Source organism: Eulemur rufifrons, chromosome 17, assembly GCF_041146395.1.
Source record: "Eulemur rufifrons isolate Redbay chromosome 17, OSU_ERuf_1, whole genome shotgun sequence".
NCBI lineage: Eukaryota > Metazoa > Chordata > Mammalia > Primates > Lemuridae > Eulemur > Eulemur rufifrons.
This window is the reverse complement of record NC_090999.1, coordinates 5,929,888-5,954,427: the sequence shown is the minus strand read 5'-3', so window position 1 is coordinate 5,954,427 and position 24,540 is coordinate 5,929,888. Positions and strand designations below refer to the sequence as shown.

At 44.0% G+C, this 24,540-nt stretch overlaps 1 protein-coding gene across 1 annotated transcript in view; it reads left to right on the top strand.

Annotated features, from left to right (window-relative positions):
• The window catches only part of SEMA5A (semaphorin 5A), a 320,883-nt gene extending 300,621 nt beyond the window's left edge, over positions 1-20,262 (top strand). Inside the window, exons 16-22 of the mRNA XM_069492176.1 lie at positions 49-274; positions 2,685-2,903; positions 9,818-9,988; positions 12,028-12,183; positions 13,593-13,640; positions 18,163-18,374; positions 20,099-20,262. Of these exons, the coding sequence (XP_069348277.1) occupies positions 49-274; positions 2,685-2,903; positions 9,818-9,988; positions 12,028-12,183; positions 13,593-13,640; positions 18,163-18,374; positions 20,099-20,218 (1,152 nt within the window). The 3' untranslated portion in view covers positions 20,219-20,262. The remainder of the gene's footprint in view (positions 1-48; positions 275-2,684; positions 2,904-9,817; positions 9,989-12,027; positions 12,184-13,592; positions 13,641-18,162; positions 18,375-20,098) is intronic.
• Positions 20,263-24,540: the final 4,278 nt, after the last annotated feature.

Genomic DNA, 24,540 nt, shown 5'->3' with positions numbered 1-24,540 from the left:
TATTGCCCTATGTATGTTGTAAGAAATGCCGTGTGTTTCCTCTCCCAGGAGTACCAGCCTTGCAACACCAACCCGTGTCCTGAGCTGAAGAAGACCACACCATGGACGCCCTGGACTCCCGTCAACATCTCTGACAATGGTGGCCACTACGAGCAGCGATTCCGATACACATGCAAAGCCCGCCTGCCTGATCCGAATTTGCTGGAAGTAGGAAGACAGAGAATTGAAATGCGATACTGTTCTAGCGATGGAACCAGCGGCTGCTCCACAGATGGTGAGGAAGGATTCCATAGGGACTGACCCACTTCTGTGGAAAGGTCTTTGATCTGATCTCTAAGGCCGTAAAGAGCAAGGGGGGGATTTTCTTTTTGATTATTTATAACTTAGCAGTCTCTATAACAGTGATCCCTGTAGAGCAGAACTGACTTCACAGCAAATGGAAGGAAAAGACCCTCACTGTAAGAATTTATTTATATAATATTTAATTGTATATGGAGGTGGTCCTATGAATTCAGCCCCCAAACTGTTCTGGATCTGTTTATGGTGGATCTGGAAGAGTTTGTATGAGATTTAGTTAGTATCAGAAAATATACTGAGGAATGATCGGTAATCATCCGTAGATCTTCTGGCATTAAAATGTAAGTTGAAATGCACTAAAATGTAAGCTGAAAATAAGGTTTTCTTTCTTTATCCCTAAAGTAGACAAAGGCAATGAAAGTGTGTTTCTTTGCTTATACCTATAAAAGGATCTTTCTGTTAAAAAGCACAGAATATGAGAATAGTATAGTAATCTTTGAAATTGCTTTGCCCCTCATAATCGTGTAAATCCCTTGAATGCCCTATCAATTTTGGGGAGAAAGCCCTGTGGTAGGAACCAGATCTGCCCTCTGTTTGCCCTGGCACCAAATGTCATCTCACCTTGGGCGAATCACTTGCCTTCCTTGGAGCTCAGCTGTCTGAACTGCAGGAAAAGAAGTTGAGCCTGGTGGTCCCCCAGAGCTTGACGCTTTGCTTTGTTCTTCATCTCTTTTTTCACTATCACCTAACGGAGCAAAATCTCTTCCAGTTTTGAAAAGGACATAGATTCTCACAGATGGGTCCTCAGAGCTATGTTTCATGAGAACAGTGATCATTTTATCTCGCATGACTAGACTATTATCAAACACTCCTTAGCACCTTTGTGTTTGCAATTCTACTTTATTCTCCCAACATGAATGTGACAGCTATTTAATGGGTGGGCACCATTCAAGTCATTTTTAGAGAAGGGGTCTTAGACCCAGAATGGTTGGCCTTGACAAATGCCACAGAACTCTGATGAGTTGCCCTGTTGGACCGACCTGGTGGGATAAATTCATGGAGGTTTGGTAAACCTCTGTGTCGCCATGAGGAAGGCTCTACCACAGTGTGGCTCTGAGTGATGGCCACCAGCTGCTCTCCTGTCACAAATCCCATGACTTCTCCTGGGAGCTGGTGAACAGCATGGATGCCAGGAGGCCTGACAGTGGCATTCAGGAGCCCCTTGCTTTAAAGTGTACTTCCTACTCCTGCTGTTCCCGCTGATGAAACTCTTCCTTGTTCAGCGATTATACAAGCTGACTGTTTCTTGAAAAAATTAAAGAATCTGCTTTCAGGAAGGGTTTTATGTGAATAAATGTACTACTTAAACAAACCTAAACACCTTAAACTTAAATGTACAACTTAAACACCACCCACCTCGAAAAATTAACAACAAAAGGATAGTCGCACTTATTAATTTTGTAAAATATTTCTGTAGTTAGAAGAAAAAAGATATGTGATGAAATACCAAGAGAAAGATAACTGAAGACTCAATTTAAAGATCTACATTCCATGAGGGATGATCTTGTGATCTCTGATGAGGGCGGTGAGATAAAATACAAGAATTTAAATATGAATTTCAGATATCTTTCAGAAATTTTTTCTTGTATAAGTATATCCCATGAATCTTTTAAAAGATATATATGTCCCATATAACTTTTTTAATGACTATGTCCTGTGCAATTTTTCAAGTATACTTATTCTAAAATATTATTTATTTTTTTATGTGAAGTTTATATTTAACCAAGCTTCCTATATTTTGTTTGTTCAATCTCCAATTCATTTATTCCCTTATTTCAAAATGAGCTGTGAACTATCTTATTCTTATGATATCAAAGTAAAAAAGAGAAAATAAATGATGGTATTTCTCTCTATATTAACTTTAGTCTCCTTTCTGAGCTTGTATATTTTATTTCTTCCATTAAATACATTTAAAACCAAAGCTAATATTAGTTAAAATGTTAATAAAATGAACCTATGAAAAATTTAACATAGATTCATAAAAGACATTTCATATTTTTTGCAAAAGTATATCATGTGGCTTCAAAGAATTTTATCCTTCCTGTGTCTTAATGCCTTTGAATTCCACAGGCCATCTCATGTTTTGGTATTGATAACTTGCAAACACAAATTTGGCCTCATTTTCCTCTGGCCACACAAAATGAGGCTTAGTTGTACATAGATATTCTTTATTCCTTTTGGTTTTGAAGTGTGACAAGAGTTCAACTGAATTTGAGAGGGTAGTTGCAGAAACAAAGCCGACAACTGATACAGAATGGAAGTTGGCACGGACTGTGGTCACTCTGAGAACTCCTAGCAGATTCACACTCTAGCCATTTCCTTGTCAGGGCTGTCTGGTGATTTCCTGCGCGCTGGGAGGTACTCCGCCCACACCGTCAACGGGGCTTGGTCAGCCTGGACATCATGGTCTCAGTGCAGCCGCGACTGCAGCAGGGGCATTCGGAACCGGAAGCGTGTTTGCAACAACCCCGAACCCAAGTATGGGGGCATGCCTTGCTTGGGCCCGTCCCTGGAATACCAGGAGTGTAACATTTTGCCATGCCCAGGTAAGTGGATTGCATAATCTGGAAAAGATCTGAAAGATCAAGGGCCTTGGAAGACCTTCTATTAATATTTTATTGAGGTTCACTCAGCTCCCTTTGTGTTTGGGATCTATGTTCTTGATAAATGTCTGAGGTGACATCATCACCTGTTGGATCAACCCAGAGTGAGAGAAAAACAAAAAGAGGAATAATGGAAGGGTTCTCAATTCCTAACCCACCCTCTCCAGCTGACCTGAAGCTAAATCCCAAATCATGTCAATGAGTATTAAAACTCTTCATTTAGCCCTCTTTACGGGTGAGCCTGCAGCTTAAGTTCTTTGTAAAACGTCTGACAGGCAGGGCCAAGTGTGCCTTCCATGGTCCCTGAGCACATTTTTCTTCAGGGGCCGTTCCCTCCATAGTGCATTGGTGTAAAGACAGATGCGATCTAGGCTGGACTGTATTCATTTTTTTCTTCTGGTTTTAAAGGAAATTAAAACATTCCCCTGAGCTACTCTGAGGATATGGACTCCAGGTGCTGAGCCCAATGGAGAAGCCAGCCCTTCAGACATGGGCTGGAAGTGTCTGGTGCCCTGAAGTGAGCCAGCAGCTCCTTCTGCAGGCTGACCCTTCCCAGGACACTGATGGAACGTGCTCATCTAGGGTCATGGGTATCAAAGCTGGTCCCCAGGGCATGTCCAGCCAGTTCCCAGTCCCATTGTGTCTTCTGCCAAAGACACCAGCTCTTCTCCCCTGCAGGCCTGACAGAGCTGTTTGTCTGGGTCTTCCTCCCGAGGCCTGGCTTTTCATTCTGCTGCATTTCCAAGCAAACGTGGGGTTGTTACAGTGAGCAAAACGAGCCCCCCACCACGGGCTTTGTGCTCTGACTCTGCCCTAAGGCCCCTCTGTCTTTCCCTTTATCACTCTGGCACCTGTCTCAGCTTTCCTCCTGCCTCTGCTCAGAGTGAGGCCCCGTCACCTCATTAACTTTCTCTTTCATCTTCCTACTTCCTGCTTCCCTGCCCAGAGCAGTCAGAGGGTGTTTAGTCCACATGTCATGGCCATCCTGAGTACTGGTCAGTGACTGAAGGTGCCACCTTCGCCTTTTGTCTGAGAGAAAGAGACTCCTGTGATGGTGTCACTCATTGCAGTGACCTCAGCCCCCAGCACAAGCCTCATACAGGTAGAACTGCCTATGGGTAATTGTTGAATGACGAGGAAACAAAGAGTTGGTTAATGAACCTTCCATCATCCCATCTCTCAGCAAACGTTTTTGGATAACCCACTATGTGCTATTCGCAGGGTATACAAAGACTAAATAATGTTGTCCAGGTCAGAAAGGAACTTAGAGTTCAGTGAGGCGGCCTCCTGTGAAAAATGTCAACCCAACACAGATACCCACTACTGGGTTGGTGACAAGATGCAATGGCAACTGGACCAATGACCCACTGAGCCAAGGGCCCACTGAGCCAGCCCTTGGGAACCCAGGCAGCTGCACCAAGCAGGCTGCCCTCGAGCTGAATCTTCAGGGACAGACAGGAGTTGGCCAAACTGACAAGCAGAGATGGGAAGAGGGGTCATTCCAAACACTGGATATAAAATTTTTGAAGGCATAGGAGCTTAGCATTTCCAGTAGATACAAACAACTTTCTAAATGTTTTGAACAAAAAACTGGCCTGTAGCAGGTGCTCACTGAGCATTTGCTGGATGGATAAATGGATAGATGGATGCATGGATGCATAAACATGTATATAAAATTGAAAACACACAGCTCCCAGCTTTGTAGCTGAGGCGCCCAATAATGTTCCTGCTCCTTCAGCTGCACAACTCCTCCCAGGATATCTTTGCTTGAATTTCTCCAGCCTCAGGGACTCCTCCTCCGCCCACCCAGCTTTCCCAGCCAAGCTGATGCTGAGGGCTGGGAAAGGTCACAGAGCTGTTTTTTCCCATAGCCCCAGTGGAAGGGTTCCTTCCCCGGGGGGCTGGGAGCGAGCCTGTAGGTGACATCATTAGATATGGGTCTGCGCTGGAATGAGGGCGGGCACGATGGGAATGTCAGGGTCCCTCCACCCCCTCACTTCCCCAACCTCCAGACTCAATTCTTCGTTGCCACCATTAGAATGTGCAGATTTCTCCAGATGCTTGGATGCTGTCCCGCTGCCTGAGTGCAAAGCATCACCGTCCATCTCAGAGACCTCCACTAATGTGCTCTGTTGGTTGTTTTTATTTTAGTTGATTTGGCAGTCAAGCCAATGCCATGTCTACATAGCCTTAGTATTTTGAATAGCTCTGTCCTCATTTTCTTCTCAAAGGCCAGAATTCCATAGAGTGCTGTGGAATTACTCAGAGTGGCCCTTGTCACTTTCCACTAGGCAGCGGCTGAGTTCAGGGATGAGTGGCGCATATGTCAACCTTCTTTCCCACCTCTTAGAAAATTCCGAAACGTATGACAGAGTGCAACTCAACAAGGATGGGTTGGGAGCTTTCCAGGGCTTGGACGCTGGGCTGCATGGCCATCGGGAAGCCGGTCAGAGGCTATTCTTGCCTCCCTTCGGACCTCTCTTCCCTATGAATTTACTCTGCTTTAACCCTATTGGGTTCACAGTGGACAATGACAAGTGGGCAGTGTATTTATTTAAAAATACATTTTCTCATTTTGATTAAATATGAAAATCTAAACAAACCAAAGGAATGTAAAATACCTTTAAAATTAAGCAATGAAAAATTTGATCTGCAATTCTAAAATGTGTTATAAGCTATAGTAAGGTTTAAAGTAGAGCCCATGCTGAAATGATCATTTTTTCACCTTCTGTGGATTTATCTAGCTGGTCACTTCACCTACATAATTTGCTTCCAATATTGAGGAATAGCTAATCCTTTCTCCATCACTCCTTTTCCTCAGGCCATGTTTGATTCAGCTCCAAAGACTTCAGACCTTGACCTACAAACAGCAGATGGTTCTTTGTCGCTAATATTCAACTAAGATGAAAGCAGCCTCACTTCTACTTAGACCCCATACAACCTAATGCAGTAAACATAAAGTCTTTTCATCAGGTTTAACTAACATGGTTCCATTTTCTCTTTATTCTGTAAACAATAAGTCTGAGAGAGAAGGAACACTGATCATCTAATGGAGGGGTGGACTCAATCAAAACTGAGGATTCTGGCAGGTGTGTGTTGCATAGGTAAACTGGCTAGACACCTGTGGTGTGCTCAGAACACTCTGTCCCCTTCTGTCCATGGAATCCTCCAGTCCACACTTTGGAGCAGGGTGTGGTGGGGGGAGTTGTTGCAGGAACATTCTGCTCAGAGAGTGTTAGAGGAGCAGTGAGCACAGCCGTCCTTCGGTGCACACCTGCCTGGTCCAGGCCTCAGGGTGCTGGAGCACGGATACCATATGTGCCCACGCCTTGAGGGCAGTGAGTGCAGGACTTCATATCTCAGACCACACAGGGATGCCTGCCATGCAGACCTTAGTTATTTAGTGTTTTCTTTGCTGTTTAGATTAAGAGTAATTATGCTTCTGGCTGCTGCCATTGTTTTTATTTTACTGTAGTGGGTGGAATATTTAGCTAGGATTCATAGAACAAGAATTTTTATCCTCTTTATCAAGTTACTTAATCTATATATTTTATTTGATCAAAAATAATTCCCCAAAATTAATTGCCTTGATTCCTTGAATGAAACATGGATCTGAGCTTGAGTACGTTTGATCTTCCCAGGAGCCAGTCTTTCTTGGGCTAAGTTAGATGGTGACTCAAGCTGGGAGGAGAGTCCCATGTGATTTTAGCAACGTGGCAGGAGTTAGGTGAATCCCTAAACGGGGCTGAGTGTCTGGTTCTGTGCTCAGCCTGCCAGGTTCCATTCCCAGCCCCCCACTCGCTCGAGGGGCAACCTAAGCTTTCTGCGCCTGGGGTCATTCATGGCTAGAACACCTCCCGGGACAGTTGTAAGGATGAGGTGGGATATTGAGAGGGTTTATTGTTATTACCAATGTTGTTTCATTAATCCGGTGCAGTTTACATAGCAGAAAAGAAAGATTTTAGCTCTCAGCCTCGCTCAGTCCCTGGCCTGGTGGCTCACGTTTGTTTTGTTCCCTTGACCCCCCCACGTCCCTGCTTCCTGCCAGGTTCTGAGTGCTCCCCCTGGGTGAAGAGATGAAGACTATTTCTTGAAGCTTTGTATTCTGTGATTTCTTTTATAAATTCTTTAGCCTTTCTAACATGACCTGTTATTACAATGTTCACTATCCTATGTCATTGCTCCGTTAGAGTGATTGAAATGAGCATGTTCAGTCTTTTGGTTTTGTTTTTAACGTTTAGTGCGGTGAGAGCACTTTACATGAGATCTGTCCTCTTAACAAAATTTTAAATGCACAATATAGTATTGTTCACTATAGGCACAATGCTGTATGGCAGATCTTTGGATCTCACTCATCTTGAATAATTGTAACTTTATACCAGTTGACCAGCAACTGCTCATTCCCCTCCTCCCAGCCCCTGGAAACCACCATTTTACTCTGTTTCTGTGAGTTTGAATATTTTCATACCTCGTGTAGGTGGAATTATACAGCATTTTTCTCTCTGTGTCTGGGTTGTCCCACTGAGCATAGTGTCCTCCAGGTTTGTCCAGTTTTTTGCAGATGGCAGGATCTCCTTTTTTAGGGCTGAATAATATTGTATTGTTTGTATGTATGTAGCACATTAGCTTTATCCATCCATCTGTTGATGCACATTTAAGTTGTTTCCATGTCTCAGTTATTGTGAATACTGCTGCCATGAACATGGGAATGCGAATATCTCTTGGAGATCCTGATTTCAGTTCTTTTGGATACACTCCCAAAAGTGAGACTGATAGATCTTATAGTAATTCTATTTGTAAATTTTTTCTGGATCTCCATACTATTTTCTATAGCAGCTACACCATTTTATAGTCCTAACAACAGTGTACAGGGCTCCAATTTTTCTACATTCTCACCAACACTTATCTTTTGTTTTTTTGATAATAGCCATCCTAGCAGGTATAAAGTGATATATCATTGTGGGTTTGATTTGCATTTCCCTAATGATTGGTAACGCTCATATACCTGTCTGCCATTTGTCTGCAAGTTTATCACACCATACAAAATCCAGGGGCCTTCAGAACACATGGGTGGTTCCACATCAGGCTATGACACCATTTAGGGGACACGTTAGACCCTTCTGAGCCCTGGGCTTCCTTGTGTACTTTCAGACAGCCAATCTCTATGACTTATCTTTGCCTTAGTGTGTGGGGCATGCGAATATAACCACTGGAGACTAAGCTTCAACTGAGGTTACAGACAGAAAAATCTGCCAGCCAGTGTTCCTCCAGTGAGAATAGATATGAGACAGGGTTTTTGGAAATGTTAAAGTTCTAGGAAAGCACATGTCTGCCTTCTTAATGCTGGTAATACAACCAGTGTCAGATATCTGATGGATTCCTCATAACCTTGTTAACTATTAGGAAAAATATTGCTGAATTCTGAAAGTTTGTATAAACTGCTCAATCACAAAATTTCCAGTTAGGTTACAAATTCATTTTTAAATTGGGTTCAAATGTTTCTATTTTGGTTTTTACTTTTCGCAAATAAAAATATTGTCATAAAGATTATGTTTTTGCTCATGCTTCTCAAAAATACCTTTTTACCTGCACAAATATCTAAAGAGAAATATTATCCAGTAAAGATGTATTATGTCATGGTGGGCATATTAAAATACAATCTAAGTTATTCTAACTAAAATGACCTTGTGCCCTAAGTGATTTTGGCATCCCCTGTCATGATTGATTCTATTTATTTACGTAGGATAAAGATAAAATAAAATATGATTCTATCTACATATAGCAATCACCAGTCTCTCATCAGTTTTTTAGTTGGGTTAGCCATAGTTTCGATCGTGTTCTGCCCCCATTAGGGTCTAATGCCGTGTTTGAAAGAGTCCTCACAGTTCCCTGTGGCACAACAGCGGGCAGGACTGGCTAGCAAGAGGGAGGCTCAGTTGGAGTCAGCTGAACAGCAGATCATGTCTGATGTCACCACAAACCCAAGCCAACACGAGGTCTCAGTGTCAGCAGTGTCAGCTAAAGCAGGACTGAACCCCGAGGGCCCCCAGACCCAGGTGGGCCAGCTGACTCCGGCATTCAGCAGGTCAGGTCGGTCTACAGGTGTCAGGAGCCCAGACTCAGAATTCAGGAGGGAACTCGAGCAGGCAGAAATGCACTGTGGGTGATGAGCCGTCGTGGCAACGCTCAGTCAAGGCACCAGTTCTGCTGCAGGTTCACGTTGTGAAACTGCACCCTTAGCACCTCGCCTGAAGTCTGGCTGCAGGTTTTCTGATTCCCCTCTTTAGTTATTTAAGTGCAACATCAAGCCTGTGTGTTGGTACTTATTTTGGTCATTTAGTGCCTGAATTTACTGAACGTCCTTCACAGTTACCTTCCTCGCGGGACCTGTTAGGCTTTCTCTATCGCACTGTCAAAAAGCAAACCACAGTCCAATTGGTAAGGAGGGCTGTGGCTTCAGCTACGTCTCCTTGGCTTTAAGTCTCGTCTGGCCAACCAGGTGGTGCAGACGGCAAAGGTGAGAGCCGGCCAGGGGCTTCACATCAACGACCCCACAGTGGTCCGTGGCTGTTCTCAAGGACAGGGATTCTGTGTGGCACACGTTGCTCTCTTTTGTCATCCTTGTGCTTAGTTATTTTACGCTTACAAATATTTTCTGAAAGAATGAATAAGAGTACTGAAAAGTGTAGAGAGGAACCTTCAAGATTGGATCCATCACCAGGAGTGGTCAGTGGTCCCCTGGGACGTGCACCAATGGCTGCATCAGTGCATGTCCGGAATGCACATTTCATCTTTAGCTACACCAGGTTGGTTGGACGTGGATTTCAGAAGCACTCTCACTTTGTGTCCCTTCCCAGTGGATGGTATGTGGTCTTGCTGGTCCCCCTGGTCAAAATGCTCAGCAACATGTGGCGGTGGACACTACATGAGGACCCGCTCATGCACGAATCCAGCCCCAGCCTACGGAGGGGACATCTGTCTGGGGCTGCACACGGAAGAGGCGCTGTGCAACACGCAGCCCTGCCCAGGTAAGTGGCGCCCTGCCTGTGGCACGACTCTGGGACAACCTGGCCTCCTTCCTCAATTTATAAATGGTGAATTTGATGATACCATGTCACGGTAAGTACTGAAATGGGTGTGGGAGAAAATCAGCATCACACTATGACCCTTGAAGTGACTTTGTAACACATCCTTCTGCAATAAAATGGTTCTCACTATGCCGTAGATTCAGAACCAGTGTTCAAAGCATTTATCACATCAGTGAAAGTGTATACATTTTATTATGATGCACAAACTCTCTAACTAGGAAATATCCCAATTTTCCTTGACCTTGCTAATTAGCACTTGACTCCCAGGTAGCACCTTGCTGTGCTGAGAGAGAGAGAAAGTCAGAGGAATGAGATGGGAAAGGAAAGAGCATTTGTAGAGCTCTCCCCAGGGCTGGGGGCCTGAGTGGGGGAATCGCCACCAGTCCTTTTGTTTCACTGCCTGCCTGGCTGTGGCCAAATGTCTTCCAAAGACCCCCAGAGTTGTGTTCCAGCAGTGACTTCTGAAATGTTACAAGGGGACACCAGGCACTCTCAGAGGACACTTCATCAAGGCCGATGGGCTATAAACGCAGGGGTAGTGCAATTAGAGAAAGCAAAAGGCAGGATCTCAAGTCAGCAAGCAGAGGATCAAGCAAAGTAAGCACAGAAACTGGTTATAACAAACTCTCAAAGTGTATGACCTGATGACAGGATCGGAAATTTTACTGTTATGGTCGGGGTGGGCAGCAGGGAGCCCTTGCCAACCTTGCCTCACAGGGACAGGCTCAGGCCCATGAGTGTGGGAGCCCCGAGCTCCGAGGTCCACGGCCAACTCAGGTGCCCAGCAATGCCTCAGCCACCGTCCCATCCACAGAGGAGCTTGAGTTTCTGACACGTAGGGCCCACCTGGAATGAAAAAGAGCTGCTCTTTTCTGAGCCTAACTTTGACATTGAAACACAAACTTTTTTAAGCTTGCTCCTACAGATCTTTCTAGAACATTCCATTTGTATTGAAAAGTGCCTTGAAACCAGATTCTCACAGTAATTCCAAAAACCAGCACTTTACACGTTTCTAAGAGAACATTGTACCGTTTCCCTGGATCAAGGCACATGTTTGATTTCCAAATTTTCCCTGCCACTGCAGAGTTGATGCTTAAATTTAAAAAGGGGAAACTAACTGAACATACATTCTCTCATCAGCACATGGGAAAAATATCTTTTTTACATTGATTAATATTTCACAGATAATTTCGAGAGTTCACTTGGTTAAACTTCTTACTAGAATGTGACCATTACTCCTCTCTTTTCACACATCTGCACTCCGGGGTGAGCTAAGCAAATCCTAGCAAATCTTGCACTTGAGGGGGATGTGTCCTTTCAGTGCTCAGCCCTGGCGTTGACGCAAGACTTGTGCATTGGCCTTAAGGTCCTCAGGGACTGTGGCCGCGGGTGAGCAGATGAAGTGAATTCCGCCGCAAGGGTGGCCTGGCTTCGTATGTTGACTCTGCAGAATTGTTTTCAAAACAGAAGAGAAAGTACCTGTGGTAGCTCCAAGACTACCGTTCAGCCACCTGGGCTTTCTCATGAGCGCACAGCCATTTCTCTTGCCTGGAGATTTTCAGGAATGTTTCAGGAAGGCGTGTGAGGGCTGCTCTTTGCAGGGGAGCAGGGGAGCATTAGCCCATAGGAAATGGGGACCACATTGATGATTTCCGCTCTCCCCACTCCCCATGGTCTGAACGCAGCTGGATGTCCTGCGTTAGCTTGTCTAGTGTCTGGATACGATTACTCTATAACATTAAGATAACATGGGGTTTAGAGAATTTGTATTAACGACATTATATCTGATCAAAGATACATTGGTAAAGATACTTTTCTTCACCCGCATGGTTATTTTATTTCCTGGCTGAGTTAGAAGATATGACTACGTCTTATGTACGCACAGAACTATTAAAAACATACTGTGAAAGCGTAAAATAACATGGAACTTGGCAGTGCTGTCAGGATGATTGACCTTGGTGGTAACTGTGCCCCTGCAGAGAGCTGGTCGGAGTGGTCCGACTGGTCCGAGTGCGATGCCTCCGGCGCCCAGACCCGCAGCCGCCAGTGCGTCCTCCTGTTCCCCGTGGGCGGCCAGTGCGCCGGCAACGCCACGGAGAGCCAGCCGTGCGCGTTCGACTCTAATTTCATCCCAGGTAAGAGCAGGCAGATCTCTCAGTGAAAACAAAATCATCCGCAACATTTAGAGAGAAAATGATTCATAGGTCAGAGTTTTATCTTTTCTTTGAGGCCCTATTTGGTGAAATAGAGATGATTCCATCAACTCATCTGGTTTCAAGCAGATTAAAGTGTAGATGCCTAGGCAACTGCAGATTTAGACTTGAGTTCAGTTCATGAGCCTAAAGTTTCTTAAGCACAATGTCTTCTGTAATTTATTTACTAAAATACAATCAGAAGATTTTGCTCAAAAAAATGAAAGTAGGTTATTCAGTTATTTTAATATTAGGTTAAATGCTTTGGCAATACCTTGTGTGGTGTATTTGCACAGAGAAAAGAGGGCACACTCTTTATGAAATCTTTAATGCATGCAGGAAACCCATCATTATTCTCATCTTGGAGAAGAGGTTGGTTGGCCCTCTCGCCACAGGCTTCTCAAGGTGAATTCAGTGCTTAGGTCCTGGTGGTAGCTAGTCACCCGTCACCTGCTCACTGTCAGCACGATGCTGTGCAAGTGTATGAACCATTTAGCACACGCCCCCCGGGTGCCTTAGGACTGCAAAGACCAACCTGTTACAAGGAAATAATAGGCTTCAATTCTACGAGCCAACTTTTCCTCCATTTGTGGAAAAGATAATAATATTAGCTTTAGCCTTATAAGGCATCTGAGTGATGTATGGTGTTGAACTGTAAGAGTGTTTGTTGTTGCTGTTTCCTTTTTTAGCTTAGAAATATTTTTAATTCTTGTTATCTAATGAAAACTCAATGCAAGAGAGAATGATGTCTCTAGACACCTAAAGTGGTATTTTACCCTTGGGTGTTCAAACCCTTAGGAGATCTGTCCTCTCTGGCATCTTGGGGTGGATTTCCTGTGTGGCATCTCAAAGAGCATGAATATGGGCTTCTGAATGGGGACGTTACTTGTTATGGCGATTTCCTTTGAGCGCTGGTGAATTGGCTCCCCTGCAGGATGTGACAACACCAGCTCTGAGGCAGGAACACCACAGTCAAACACTGTATATCTTTGTGTTGTTGTGTGTGTGTGGGGGGGTGTCCACAGCTGGCAGGACACAACACACTGTCATGACACAACACGCTGTCACAGAAAATCAGCACATACCCTGCTTGTAGCCCAAGGGACCATGGCATTTTCTTTCTGTGATAATAAATCCCTTTCTTTCCCAGTCAAGCAACGTGGCCAAATCCATCTCAGTTTGGTTAAAACAAACAAAGAAACTAATGCAATTTTTTTGATAATTAATCAGGCTTTTGAAACTTTGCCTCACATAAATTTCAAAACCATTTAGACATTTTGTGAGTGACGCATAAATGTGAACTTCTTTCCCAACACCCTTTATACATTGTGATTGGATTTTTGTTTTTTCAGAAGTATCTGTGGCAAGATCCAGTAGCGTAGAAGAGAAGAGGTGTGGAGGTAGGTGCTTCCTTTTAACTCATTTCTAATTGGTATTCTGATATATTCCAGTCATTTCTCTTCCTGTACATTCTCTGTCATGTTTCTGCTGTTGGCCAGGAATGACACACCGAAGAAACTTCTGGATCCTAACCATCTTATACCTTGTTGTAAATGATAATAGTTGATATTTGACATGTGGATCAGTGGTTCTCAATGTTGGGTCCCTAGACCAACATCATCAGCACCACCTGGCAACTTGGTGGAAATGCAGATTCTCAGGCCCTTCCTCAATCTACGGAATGAGAACCTCTCTGGGTGGGGCCCAGCCATCTGTGGCTCAATAAGGCCCTTAGGTGATCCTGATGGATATACACTTTACGAGCCAGTGGTCTTGATATTAGCTATAGTTTGATTTCCAATGAGTAAAATAGAATTCAAACAATTTGTTTATATTTACAATACAAATCCCAGGCAGCTCGCCTCCAATCTGCAGCCCACTGCAATGACTCAACTGTAATGAGCCATAAGATTGTACTATATCACTAGAGGAATTTTGCAAACTATTTGCCACCCTGAATGTCAAAAACCACATTCTCTGGTTTAACTCCATGATAAATCTGGACTAATGGTCTGTGCCTTACAGACATCGGTAAAGTACTTATCTGTGTTGCACACATGTCCGGGTGGAGAGGCACAGCTTATGCTCACCTTGGGGAAATCTGAGCCAACATCTACACAGAGACCTGCCTTTTCAGACGTGGGACTGATGACGCACAGACTCCCACTGCCACCATAATCCACTCCACCATGGTAGCCCCAGAGAGCTCAGCCCAGCAGGCTTTGGCCTCTCCTGTGATCGCATGGAATCCGAAGCTTTGTGTGCATGTTTTAGGAATGTACTCACCGTTATTAACTACGTCGATTAAGAGATTGCTGCCTCTTGCATTCTATCTGCTGAGTCAGCCATCTGTCCATTCATTCATTTATTCATTCAGTAATCTTTGCTGAGAAAACTTTTCTGTCTCAGTTTTGTGAGGGGCGTTGAGCTTGCACTGGGGACCTGAACAGCCCCAGCCCTTCTGGAACCAACAGTCACGTCCCCATAGACTCAGCGCCTGAGAAAGGCAGTGTCTGGTGTCTGACCCAAGTCAGCTGAGTGAGTCCACTGATCCTACGTTGCTAATGTGGGATCCAGATACAAGACGAATATGCACCAGTTCACATAAAAATAAGCACGGCAATTAGTGTTCTTTAATATTTTTAGATCAGTCACTATGTGCCAGACACGGTATTAAATGTTTAGATAAGAAGTCTCCCCTCTGGTCCTCACAGAGAGCATTCTCAACATACCTGGTCCACAGTTCCTTATGTAAAGTCATTGGTGAGAGAGAAGGGTTTTGGAATTCAGCGTTTTTCAGATTGTAGAAGGGTGATATGGGGCCAATGCTGTATTTTACATAGTGTCCCGCAGGGTCTGGGGCTGTACTCCATGACCAGCCTCTTCAGTGACGCTGCCGTGAAGCGTGGGAAGACTGGAGATGCCCGTGGTATTTCTAGCAGTGCTGGTCGGGTTCCACAGCAAAAAGGGTCAGGTCAGGTCACACTGTGCTGCGAGATGACTGATGAAAAATTAGTCCTGAGAGGTTTCATTTGGGAATTATGTAATAGAAAAGGGATAGTGGCTGTGTTTGTGTTGTTGTCTGCACTTTATAAATGGGGACTGTGAGGCTCAGAGAGCTGAGGTCACTGGCCCAAGTCCACGCAGCTAGTAAGTAGTAGAGCCAGGGATGGGATCCAGGCAGTGGGATCCAGCGTGAGTTTTAAACCTGAACCAACACAGGAAGAGGGTCCTGGTAGTAGGTATCCAAAATGATTATGTCCAGAGACTCAAGCCACAGCAGCCCTGGTTAGGTGACACTCTCAGACAACACCCAGGGTCCAGGGCTGGTGGCTGCCCTCAAGGTCAATGTAGGTCAGGAGTGAAGCCAAGTTTACAAGGAGGGAGACCAACACAGACCCTGGGGGTCAAAGAGCTGATGCCCCACAGTGTCGACTGGCCACCCACGCCTGCCGCTAGATGTTCACCCTCTGCTTCCCCCCGGCTGGGCCTCCCTGAGTTACTCCATGTGAGTCCTTCAGGGGCCTGGAGCACCCAGGAGAACGTGGTGCCAAGCCCATCCGCATCCTAAACTGCTGCACAAGCCAGAACCAAGCCTTGAGATGCTGTTGGTTAAATCACGGGAACTTTAACTGCTCTACAATATTCAGAAGTGATTTTTTAGACTTTTAGGCTGCTGACATTGACACTCAAGCATAGGCAGTTTAGATGGATCTTACTGCAGGGCTAACAGGCAAAAACAAACAATTACCAGGCAAGGATGTTTGGGGATGTTTAGGGAGACAAGATAGACATCTTTTTTTTTTCAGTTTGTTGAAAAATCAATCAAACTTTGCACAGGAAATCAGCTAATTAAAGCGTCTGGGTAGTTGATCTCAATTCTGTCTTTACTGACCAAAAACAACAGCAAAGGGAAAAAAAAACATATTCAAAGGAAACAGTCCCACTAAGCAGATTCAAAAGAGATTTAATAGGCACTATTTTTTCTGTATGTAGAAAAAGTGTGCTTCTCTTGAAATCTTTCATCTTAGAGAGCTATTTCTGGTTGCATGAGACACAAAGGCTATATAATCGTCATAAAGATGTCGGCTGGCCCGGCCTTCCCCAGGCACCTGCCGGAGTGATTCATTTGACTAATGACAAAATATCTGCATATGGAGACCATCGTGCATCTCCCATATGTTATAATGAAATACGACTTATCGGTGCAGCAGAAAGTATTTTTATGGGTATGTGGCGTTGACCCTGGGGAGTCCTAAGAGCTAAAGTGTAGAGAAATGAGAACCCAGCTCTTGCTTATGTTAAGTGCAGCGTCAATGTTACTGTAAAGAATTCTACAGCTGCTGGTGGGATGTGCCCTGGGTGCTCCGTCCAGCTGTGCAGGTAGGAGCCCCCCGGCTCTAGAGGCTTCGTGCCAGGATCAGGAAAGGCGTAAGATTTGTGAAGTCCTTTCACGTTCTTATACCATGGACCGAATAAGCTAGAATGAAAGTCGAGGGGGTTGTCAGGGAGAGGGTGGTACTTGCGGGTGTTCTAGTCACGTCCTCCTGGATTATCCGTCCCTTAGTGCTGAATGCGTGGGATGCCTGTGCTAGGAAGTGCGCTGTCCATGTGGAATTTTAGTGCGTTTAGGAGCATGTTGTTTTTGTGAGTGACCTCAAACCCGAGAGAAGGTGGCCTTTGTTCACTGTGTCCATGAACCTCAGGAGGCAGATTCGTGTCCCAAGTCCTGGTTTCCTGAAACGTGGTGTCTGGGAGCAACAAAGGAGCACAGCTTAGAGGGGAAAGCTCAGCCCAGCTCCTCAACCACTGCCCAGATATTGCCTTTGTTCCTAGAAAGGCTTGAAATTTTAAAAGCAGTGTTTTACGAATACTGTCTTTTTTTTTTTTTCACTGTTGTTTCTCAAACATCACGTGGGTCTTGGTATGTTGTCTTGATGTCACTCAAACAGACGTAAGTTCATGTAGGCTCATTTTTTTAATGCTTTGTACTTATAAGTCAAAGAAAATAACTAAAGAAACAAGAGATGCTGTTAAATAGAAAAACAGTAGGCAAATAGAGGATCCTTCCATGACTGTTTTTATTTTATTCCTTTAACACAAATCCTTTCTTTCTTTGGAGTAAACCATTTTCTTGATAAGATCTGCAAAATACGACGTAAGTGAAAAAAGTGCTACACAGGACACTGTTCATACACACACACACACACACACGTATACACACAGTCACACCTATGTGTGCAGAGTTATCTCTGGAAGGGCACAGGAGAAAATGGTTATGTAGTTACCTGTAGGAAAGAAGAAAGATTTATTTTCCCTGTAGTCCCTTTTGTACTTTCTAATGTTACACAATGTCTATATATCACATCCAAAAATATAATGAAAAACATAAGAATTTATGTAAATAGAAAATATTTTTAAATATAATGAAATAAAAAAGGGAGAGGGGAAGCCTGGCTTGCAGGTGAGCAGGGAATGGGCGCAGTAAATGCTTCTCTCTTTGTTTGTGGGACGCAGTCGTGCTGTAGGCAGGGGAGCCTGGCCTGATGCTGGAGCATGAATAAAATGGTCCGTGGAAACCCCATAGACCACAGACTATGCTGCACGTGCAACAGAAGAACAAGCCTTCAAATATGAAAAAAAAAAAATCTGCTAGTTTATTGGTGTATTAAGGTTTAAGTTATCTCCAAAAGACTGATTAAAATCCATGAGGGCATGAACTAAAAATATACCATGCTCACTGTGGAGAGGTTTCTTGGTGGCCATGACATTTCTAGGGAAAGACTTAATTATGATTTCTTTAATTTTGGAACGGGTATGGGGCTTTCTGTTTTGTCTTTCTCTTTCATCTAAGCACTTTGAGCAGTTAGGTAGCATGTTCTTGTGGCAAAGCGTAGCATCACTTTGGTCCTGTCCCCCCAGAGTTCAACATGTTCCACATGATCGCTGTGGGGCTGAGCAGCTCCATCCTCGGCTGCCTCCTCACCCTGCTGGTCTACACCTACTGCCAGCGGTACCAGCAGCAGGCCCACGATGCCACCGTCATCCACCCTGTCTCACCTGCCCCTCTTAACACCAGCATCACTAACCACATCAACAAACTGGACAAGTACGACTCGGTGGAGGCCATCAAGGTAAGGAATCGGCAGCACCGGCTGCATCCAGGTGTCCAAAGAAGGCAGGTGCACCCTGGGGCTGTTGGCAAGGCTCAGTGGTGGTGGCACTGGTGACAGGTTGGGGACAGGAATAGAGTCCCCTTATGATGAACCACCTTTTTAGTTTTGCTGTGCCTGTGCAAAGATGACATCTTATATTGGGGATGTAAGTGAAAAGGGGGACATGAAAGCAGCAACAAATAAAATGCTGTAAAATGTTGGGCCATTGGCCAACGTCCATTTCTGCTTCCTCAGTTCTTACTGTGTCCACACAAGAGGTCAGGGATGTCGCTGGGAAGACATCAAGGGCTCCTGTCTCCTGCACCCAGCCTCCCTTATTACCCATGTGAATGAAGGGAATTCTCCTGATCTAAGTGGAACTAAAATTTTCTATTCCTCTTAGGAGTATGGTTCCCCTTAATATTTATAGGGAGTATTTTGTTGCCCTCTCTCTGCTATGATGGTTTCCTTTGAAATCAAATTTCCCTCCTACGTGACAATATGGGATATCTTCAGCCCTTACCGCTTCAGGTGGTTGGAAGATCTTATGTCCCAGAGGCCACAGTGTCCTCACTCCGGCCACATGGCCTCTGCTCCCCACCACTTGGACAGAGACACAAACAGCTGACTTTTCCCATGGACCCTGCTAAAGCCAGGATCCGTTAGGTACCAGCACCTCCCACTGCTCAGATGACAGGTCTGGGGAATGAGGCAAAGCACCAGGAATTAGTAACAGGCCCCTCACAGCCTCTCAGAGTAGAGAGGAGGAGAAGCATGAGCTCCTTCCATGAGTGAGAACCTGCCAAGCAAACCTCCAGAGCCCAAGAATGGGCTCCCCTGAGCATGATTCCAACACATCAGCTTGTCTGTGGTCACTGTTACTCCAGACGTCAGGAGGTAATTCACTCGGTCTTGTTTTCCCACTTAAGATTCAGCAACCACTTTTAAGATAATAAGAAATGTTTCTGCCATGATGGCAAAGGACCTTGAGGGCCTGGACAGCTGCCTAGTCCTTGAATAACTCCTTCTAGAACTTTCTTCTGATACCTTGCCCAGATGGGTCCTGGACAGTTGGCCTCTGCCTCTCCTCCTTCATCTTCATTTTGGTCCTGCCAGTATTTACCCTCTACCTGGTGTAGGTCAGGCTCTTTGAAATTGCAAGTGACTTTAATAAACTGTTAATGAGGAAGGGCGTCTGTGTCAGAAACGGCTACAGGAGTCACCTTCTAACAAGTTCAGAATGAAAAGAAATTAAGGCATTTGAAATCTGATGCATTTACCTAAATAAGTTCTGTCAAGATCTCTGATAAATGCACCTGTTTATGGGAATCGGAAAGCAGCTTACTTATCCATTCAGTTGTATGTGATAACATTCAAAGTATCTGTTAATTTGAAGTCATTAGAGTTTTAGGTTTTCTAGAGGTTTAGATTTAGGTTTTCTAACCCCCTGCTTCTCTTGGAAACTTCCCGACTGACGTTCAAAAATAGACCTGGAGGTATCACAAACTGCCTGCCTCATTCTAGTTATTAAGCAAATCCTCAGTGACACAACTCGTCTTGGGGAGCAAGAAAGTGAGAAAACACATTTTAAAATAATGCAGCCTTAGGAGAAAGCTCAGACCCAACGTAGCAGTCTACCTAGTCATCTTCTTTCTGAAATGCTACTTACGGAGTATTCTTAAATCGTTTTTTATATTTTACAGGCATTTAACAAAAACAACTTGATCCTAGAGGAAAGAAACAAATACTTCAACCCACATCTCACTGGGAAGACCTATTCTAACGCCTACTTTACAGATCTCAATAATTACGATGAGTACTAACAGCTCTTGTAGTTTTGGCTTCTTGTAAACCCCCAGTTCCTCAAGGCCTGAGCTCCATGACTGCCCATGTTTCTGAGGCTTCAGTGATGAAGTTTGGGCACATTTCAAGTACATTTCAAGCCATGAGTGTCCCATCGCTGCCAAAAAAATATGCATCCTTAAAAGCAACAAAAATCTAAATATGACATCATGAAAATCTGCTCCACAACACTTGATCATTGTTAAATGAGCCATGGTGTGAAATTTTTAATTGTGTTCAGCCCATTTCTCTAATATGTTCATTGTTTTCTTGAGGTTTATTTTATACATGTGCCACCCAAGTTGGAAAGAGTCTTTAAAAATATGAATGTCTTTTGCTTTTGAGTATAAATCTTCATGTCGTTTTAATTCAAGAAAATAGGCACTTTATCTGAGAGTCCCCCCACAAGCAGTGCTTAGGTCCATAATATTTGATAAAATTAAGAAAGTGAACATGGCCGATTATTCACCGTCCATCTCCCATGCTACCCAATATGGATAATACTGTGGATTCTTGGAAGCGACTTATGTTTGGGTTTGGAATGACGCCTGCTTGAGGAAGCCCAGGGATTCCACTTGGCCTGCACCTACTGAGGTGGCAGTCACTGTGAGGTGCCCCACCTTGGTCCTGATGCCGTTGCTATGCCATCACAGTGAAGCATGGACATGTTCTGCAGGTTGCTGCAAAACTAGCCTTATTCTGACTTTTGGATTTCATGGCATTCCAGGGAGCTCCTTGTCATGCTGGTGGCCTGGAAGCCCACCTGTCTGGTCCACCGTAACATTCAGAAGAACCAATCTGTGAAATAACCACTTGTTTAGCTTTTGGATTGACTCCACAGCTTCCCTCACCCTGCAAAGAAAAATCTTGAACAGTCATGATGCCAATTAGGGAAAGTATTGGAAGTGCTGAGCTATAACTGAAAAGAATTTTTTTTTTTATTTTCCATGTTATGGAAAGTATTGAAAGAACTGACATTAATGGAAATCAATGTTTCATTGTCTGTCTCCCTGGTATAACCAATGTGCAGTCATTAGCCCCTACCAAGAGCATTAATGATGTATGAAGCTGGCTCTCCGGAGCCCATTGTATCTTTGTGGGTCCATGTGAAGTGTTACTCCCGTACCTGCTGTCACTTGCTGCGACCAGAGCAGGGGAGCAGGTGATGCTGAGCTCTGGTGCCTTTCCTTTTGTCTCTGTGCTGCCTGCCGGCCCGCCCACCCCACTTCTCCCTGCATGGAGGCGCAGGTGTTTCAAGATCAGAATTCACAGCAGCTGGAAGTAAGGTTTTATTGACCCCTGTTGTCTCAACATTGATCACTGATAAGCCTTTCAGAGTGTTACAACGCCATTCACAGAAGTCCCCAGAGAGAAAACAAATAAAAAAAAAAAAACATAAATTTTTCACCAACAACCCATACATAACATATGGCAGTTTGTTGAATAATTATTAAGAGTAAGAACAAGATTGAAAATGTTCATCTGATGCCCATGGGCATTGTGAAAAAGGCCTGGGTAGACGTGGAAACATGTTCTTATTGATAAATGAACCTTCAGATATGTGAAAATATATAGGAACACAGAATTTTATTAGCATATGTGCTTTTACCCTGTCCAGTTTAAAGAAACAATTTTAGAAAGTGTTGGAAAAATCCTATGTTTAATATAATGAATATTCTTGATTTCAAAATATTCTCATATACCCAAATTTGCAGGAATGACACTGTATTAAAATTAGAATTAAAATAGCAGGAGGACTCCAGAAGGTCTGTTAGACTGCACGTGAATGACATCAGGGACTTTCCAGTGAGGACTTCATATTGCATCTCATGCCTTCCTCCCGTGCAGTATAAGAGTCATCTGTCTGTGTGCAGACACTCAGAGGCACACTCAGTGGGTGAAATGCAGCCAGACAGGTTCCTAATTGTTCCTGGGTTGGATTTTCATTGGATACTTCAACTCATCTTATCACTTTTCTGTAAGAAAAAACATCCTCACTGTGTAGCACATTTAAGCTGTTTTTTTTATTCCACACCCTACCCCAATATTTCCTAAATTTAGAAGGAGATTTTATTCCCCCTGGGAAAGAGGATACAAATATTTCAAGAATGTGTCACTGGACTTATGAAAAATACTTTCTAAGTGACATCCAAGCTGATCTTTAATCAATCTTATGCAATGAATGTGGGAAACACCCTCCCTCCACCACAGAAATTTCATGTTGTTGATAATGTAAACCTTCCAGATTAGCACTGCAAAAATCCCCTCATTTCTGTTCCCTGACACTATTCTAAGGAATTCTCTCTCTTTCACACACACACACACACACACACAGAAGAGCAATTGGTTTAGATCTGTGAAATATGATGTTGGTATTTTGATGGGGATTGCATTGAGTCTGTAGATCACTATGGGCAGTATGGACATGCTAACAATGTTGGTTCTACTGATTCATGAGTATGATATATTTTCCCATTTGTTTGTGTCATCTGTGATTTCTTCCCTCAGTGATTCCTAGTTCTCCTTGTAGAGATCTTTCACCTCCTTGGTCAAGTATATTCCTAGGTGTTTTATTTTCTTTGTAGCTCTTGTGGATGGTATTGAGTCTTTGATTTGGTTTAGAATAATTTTAACTCTATTCTAATTATTTTAACCAGCTGTGGAATAACTTTTGTTTCCCATCACTGTGTAGCTATGGCTCATGTGTATGTGCTTCCCACACCATCCCTCTCCTTATTGTATGACGCTCACATGGTGGCTTGTGCCACCAGACGCACGGACATTTCCTTCAAAACTCCCCATTTCACTCTGGGCATATTTCTATGCTGCTGCCCCTGTGACTTACATGAGGCACCTGAACGTCCTTGCTCCTGTAGGGATGTTTCCCTGAGCCTGTTCAAGTAGGTTCTGACTAGAATTAGCAGTAACACTGGGGGATAAAAAGGGGGTTCTTTGGTGTGTGGAGAGGTGGGCTGAGATTCTGAAGGAAATGAAGCAGCTTTACGAACAGCAAATGAGCATGAGGACATCTCTGCTGTGGAAAAACACCTGTCCCTAGGGAGGATCAGTCCACGTGGTCCAGGTGAACCACGAGGATGGCCTCACTGACTCATGGGTGATGCCAAAGAGAAAAGAAGCAACAGTGGGAAACAGATGAGTAGGTGATGTGAAAGGTGGGGTCCTGGTCACCCCCAAGTGAGTCTTATGGACAGTCCATGGGGGGTTATGACCCACATGCATAGTCCTGTGGATCTGAGCCTTTGACTCTTCCAGGACCAACTGCCCAGAGTGCCAGAGTTTTAGCCAAAGGTGTCTTTATTTCCTCATTTATCTGCAAAAGGATGGAAACCATAGGAATCAAAGCCTATTTCATTGTTTCCACTGAAGTCTGGTAGAATTAGTGGGTCATGCCTTCAAAGTCATGGACAAAGTGTCTGCAGGGCGTCTCCATGTCTCCAAGATGCCATCTAAGGGGATATGTTAGAGTATAATTGAATATTAAAGGAAATATCAGTTTGTAATTGTAATTTTTATCAAATTTAGACTTGATACAACTGTATAAATTCTGCACTCAGCTGATCACTTTGTCTAGACACAGCCTTGATAGTACTTGATTTACAAATATCCTTATTCTCGTTTACAATATTTTTCTTGTTTTTAGAATAAATCAGAAATGTTTTCCCACACTGTTAAGCTACTTCCTCATCAACTTTGTCCCCAGGCTGTCGGCTTTCTTTGGCCTCAGAGTGTCCTGTATACTTTCGTGGGGTTTTCTCCTGTGTGGCATTTTGTAGTAACTCCAGTGAATTCAGTATTTCTGTCTCTAAAGACGGCTCTGGGGCACCTAACCTGAGGCAACAAGTACCAATGGTTGATAAATGAACTGCAACTGCATCAAGGCAGCCATTTTCCACGTGGTAACAGGACTGTGCCCAAGTCCTGCAGCTCCAATAGTCAATTTCCATGAAGGCATTTATGACTAATGACCATAACTCATAAGCAAACTCTCTGCCATTCTTTCAATATGATACAAATTGGAGTTCACAGATGGTGTGGAACATGCCCAGCCATCCATGATCCATGTGTCCTAACCTCTCCATTCATGGTTCCCTTGGTGGTTCATGTTGACATGACATGGCCAATGTCTGATTACCTATGCCTATCTGTTACTGGACACTAGAAGTCTTTCTGAGCACCCTGCTTCTTTGGTAAATGGGTGTGAAATGGGAGAACAGAGTAATATTCACTTTGTACTAAGAAATGCACAGAAGGGAATGCCATGCATAGTGTATTACCATGTAAG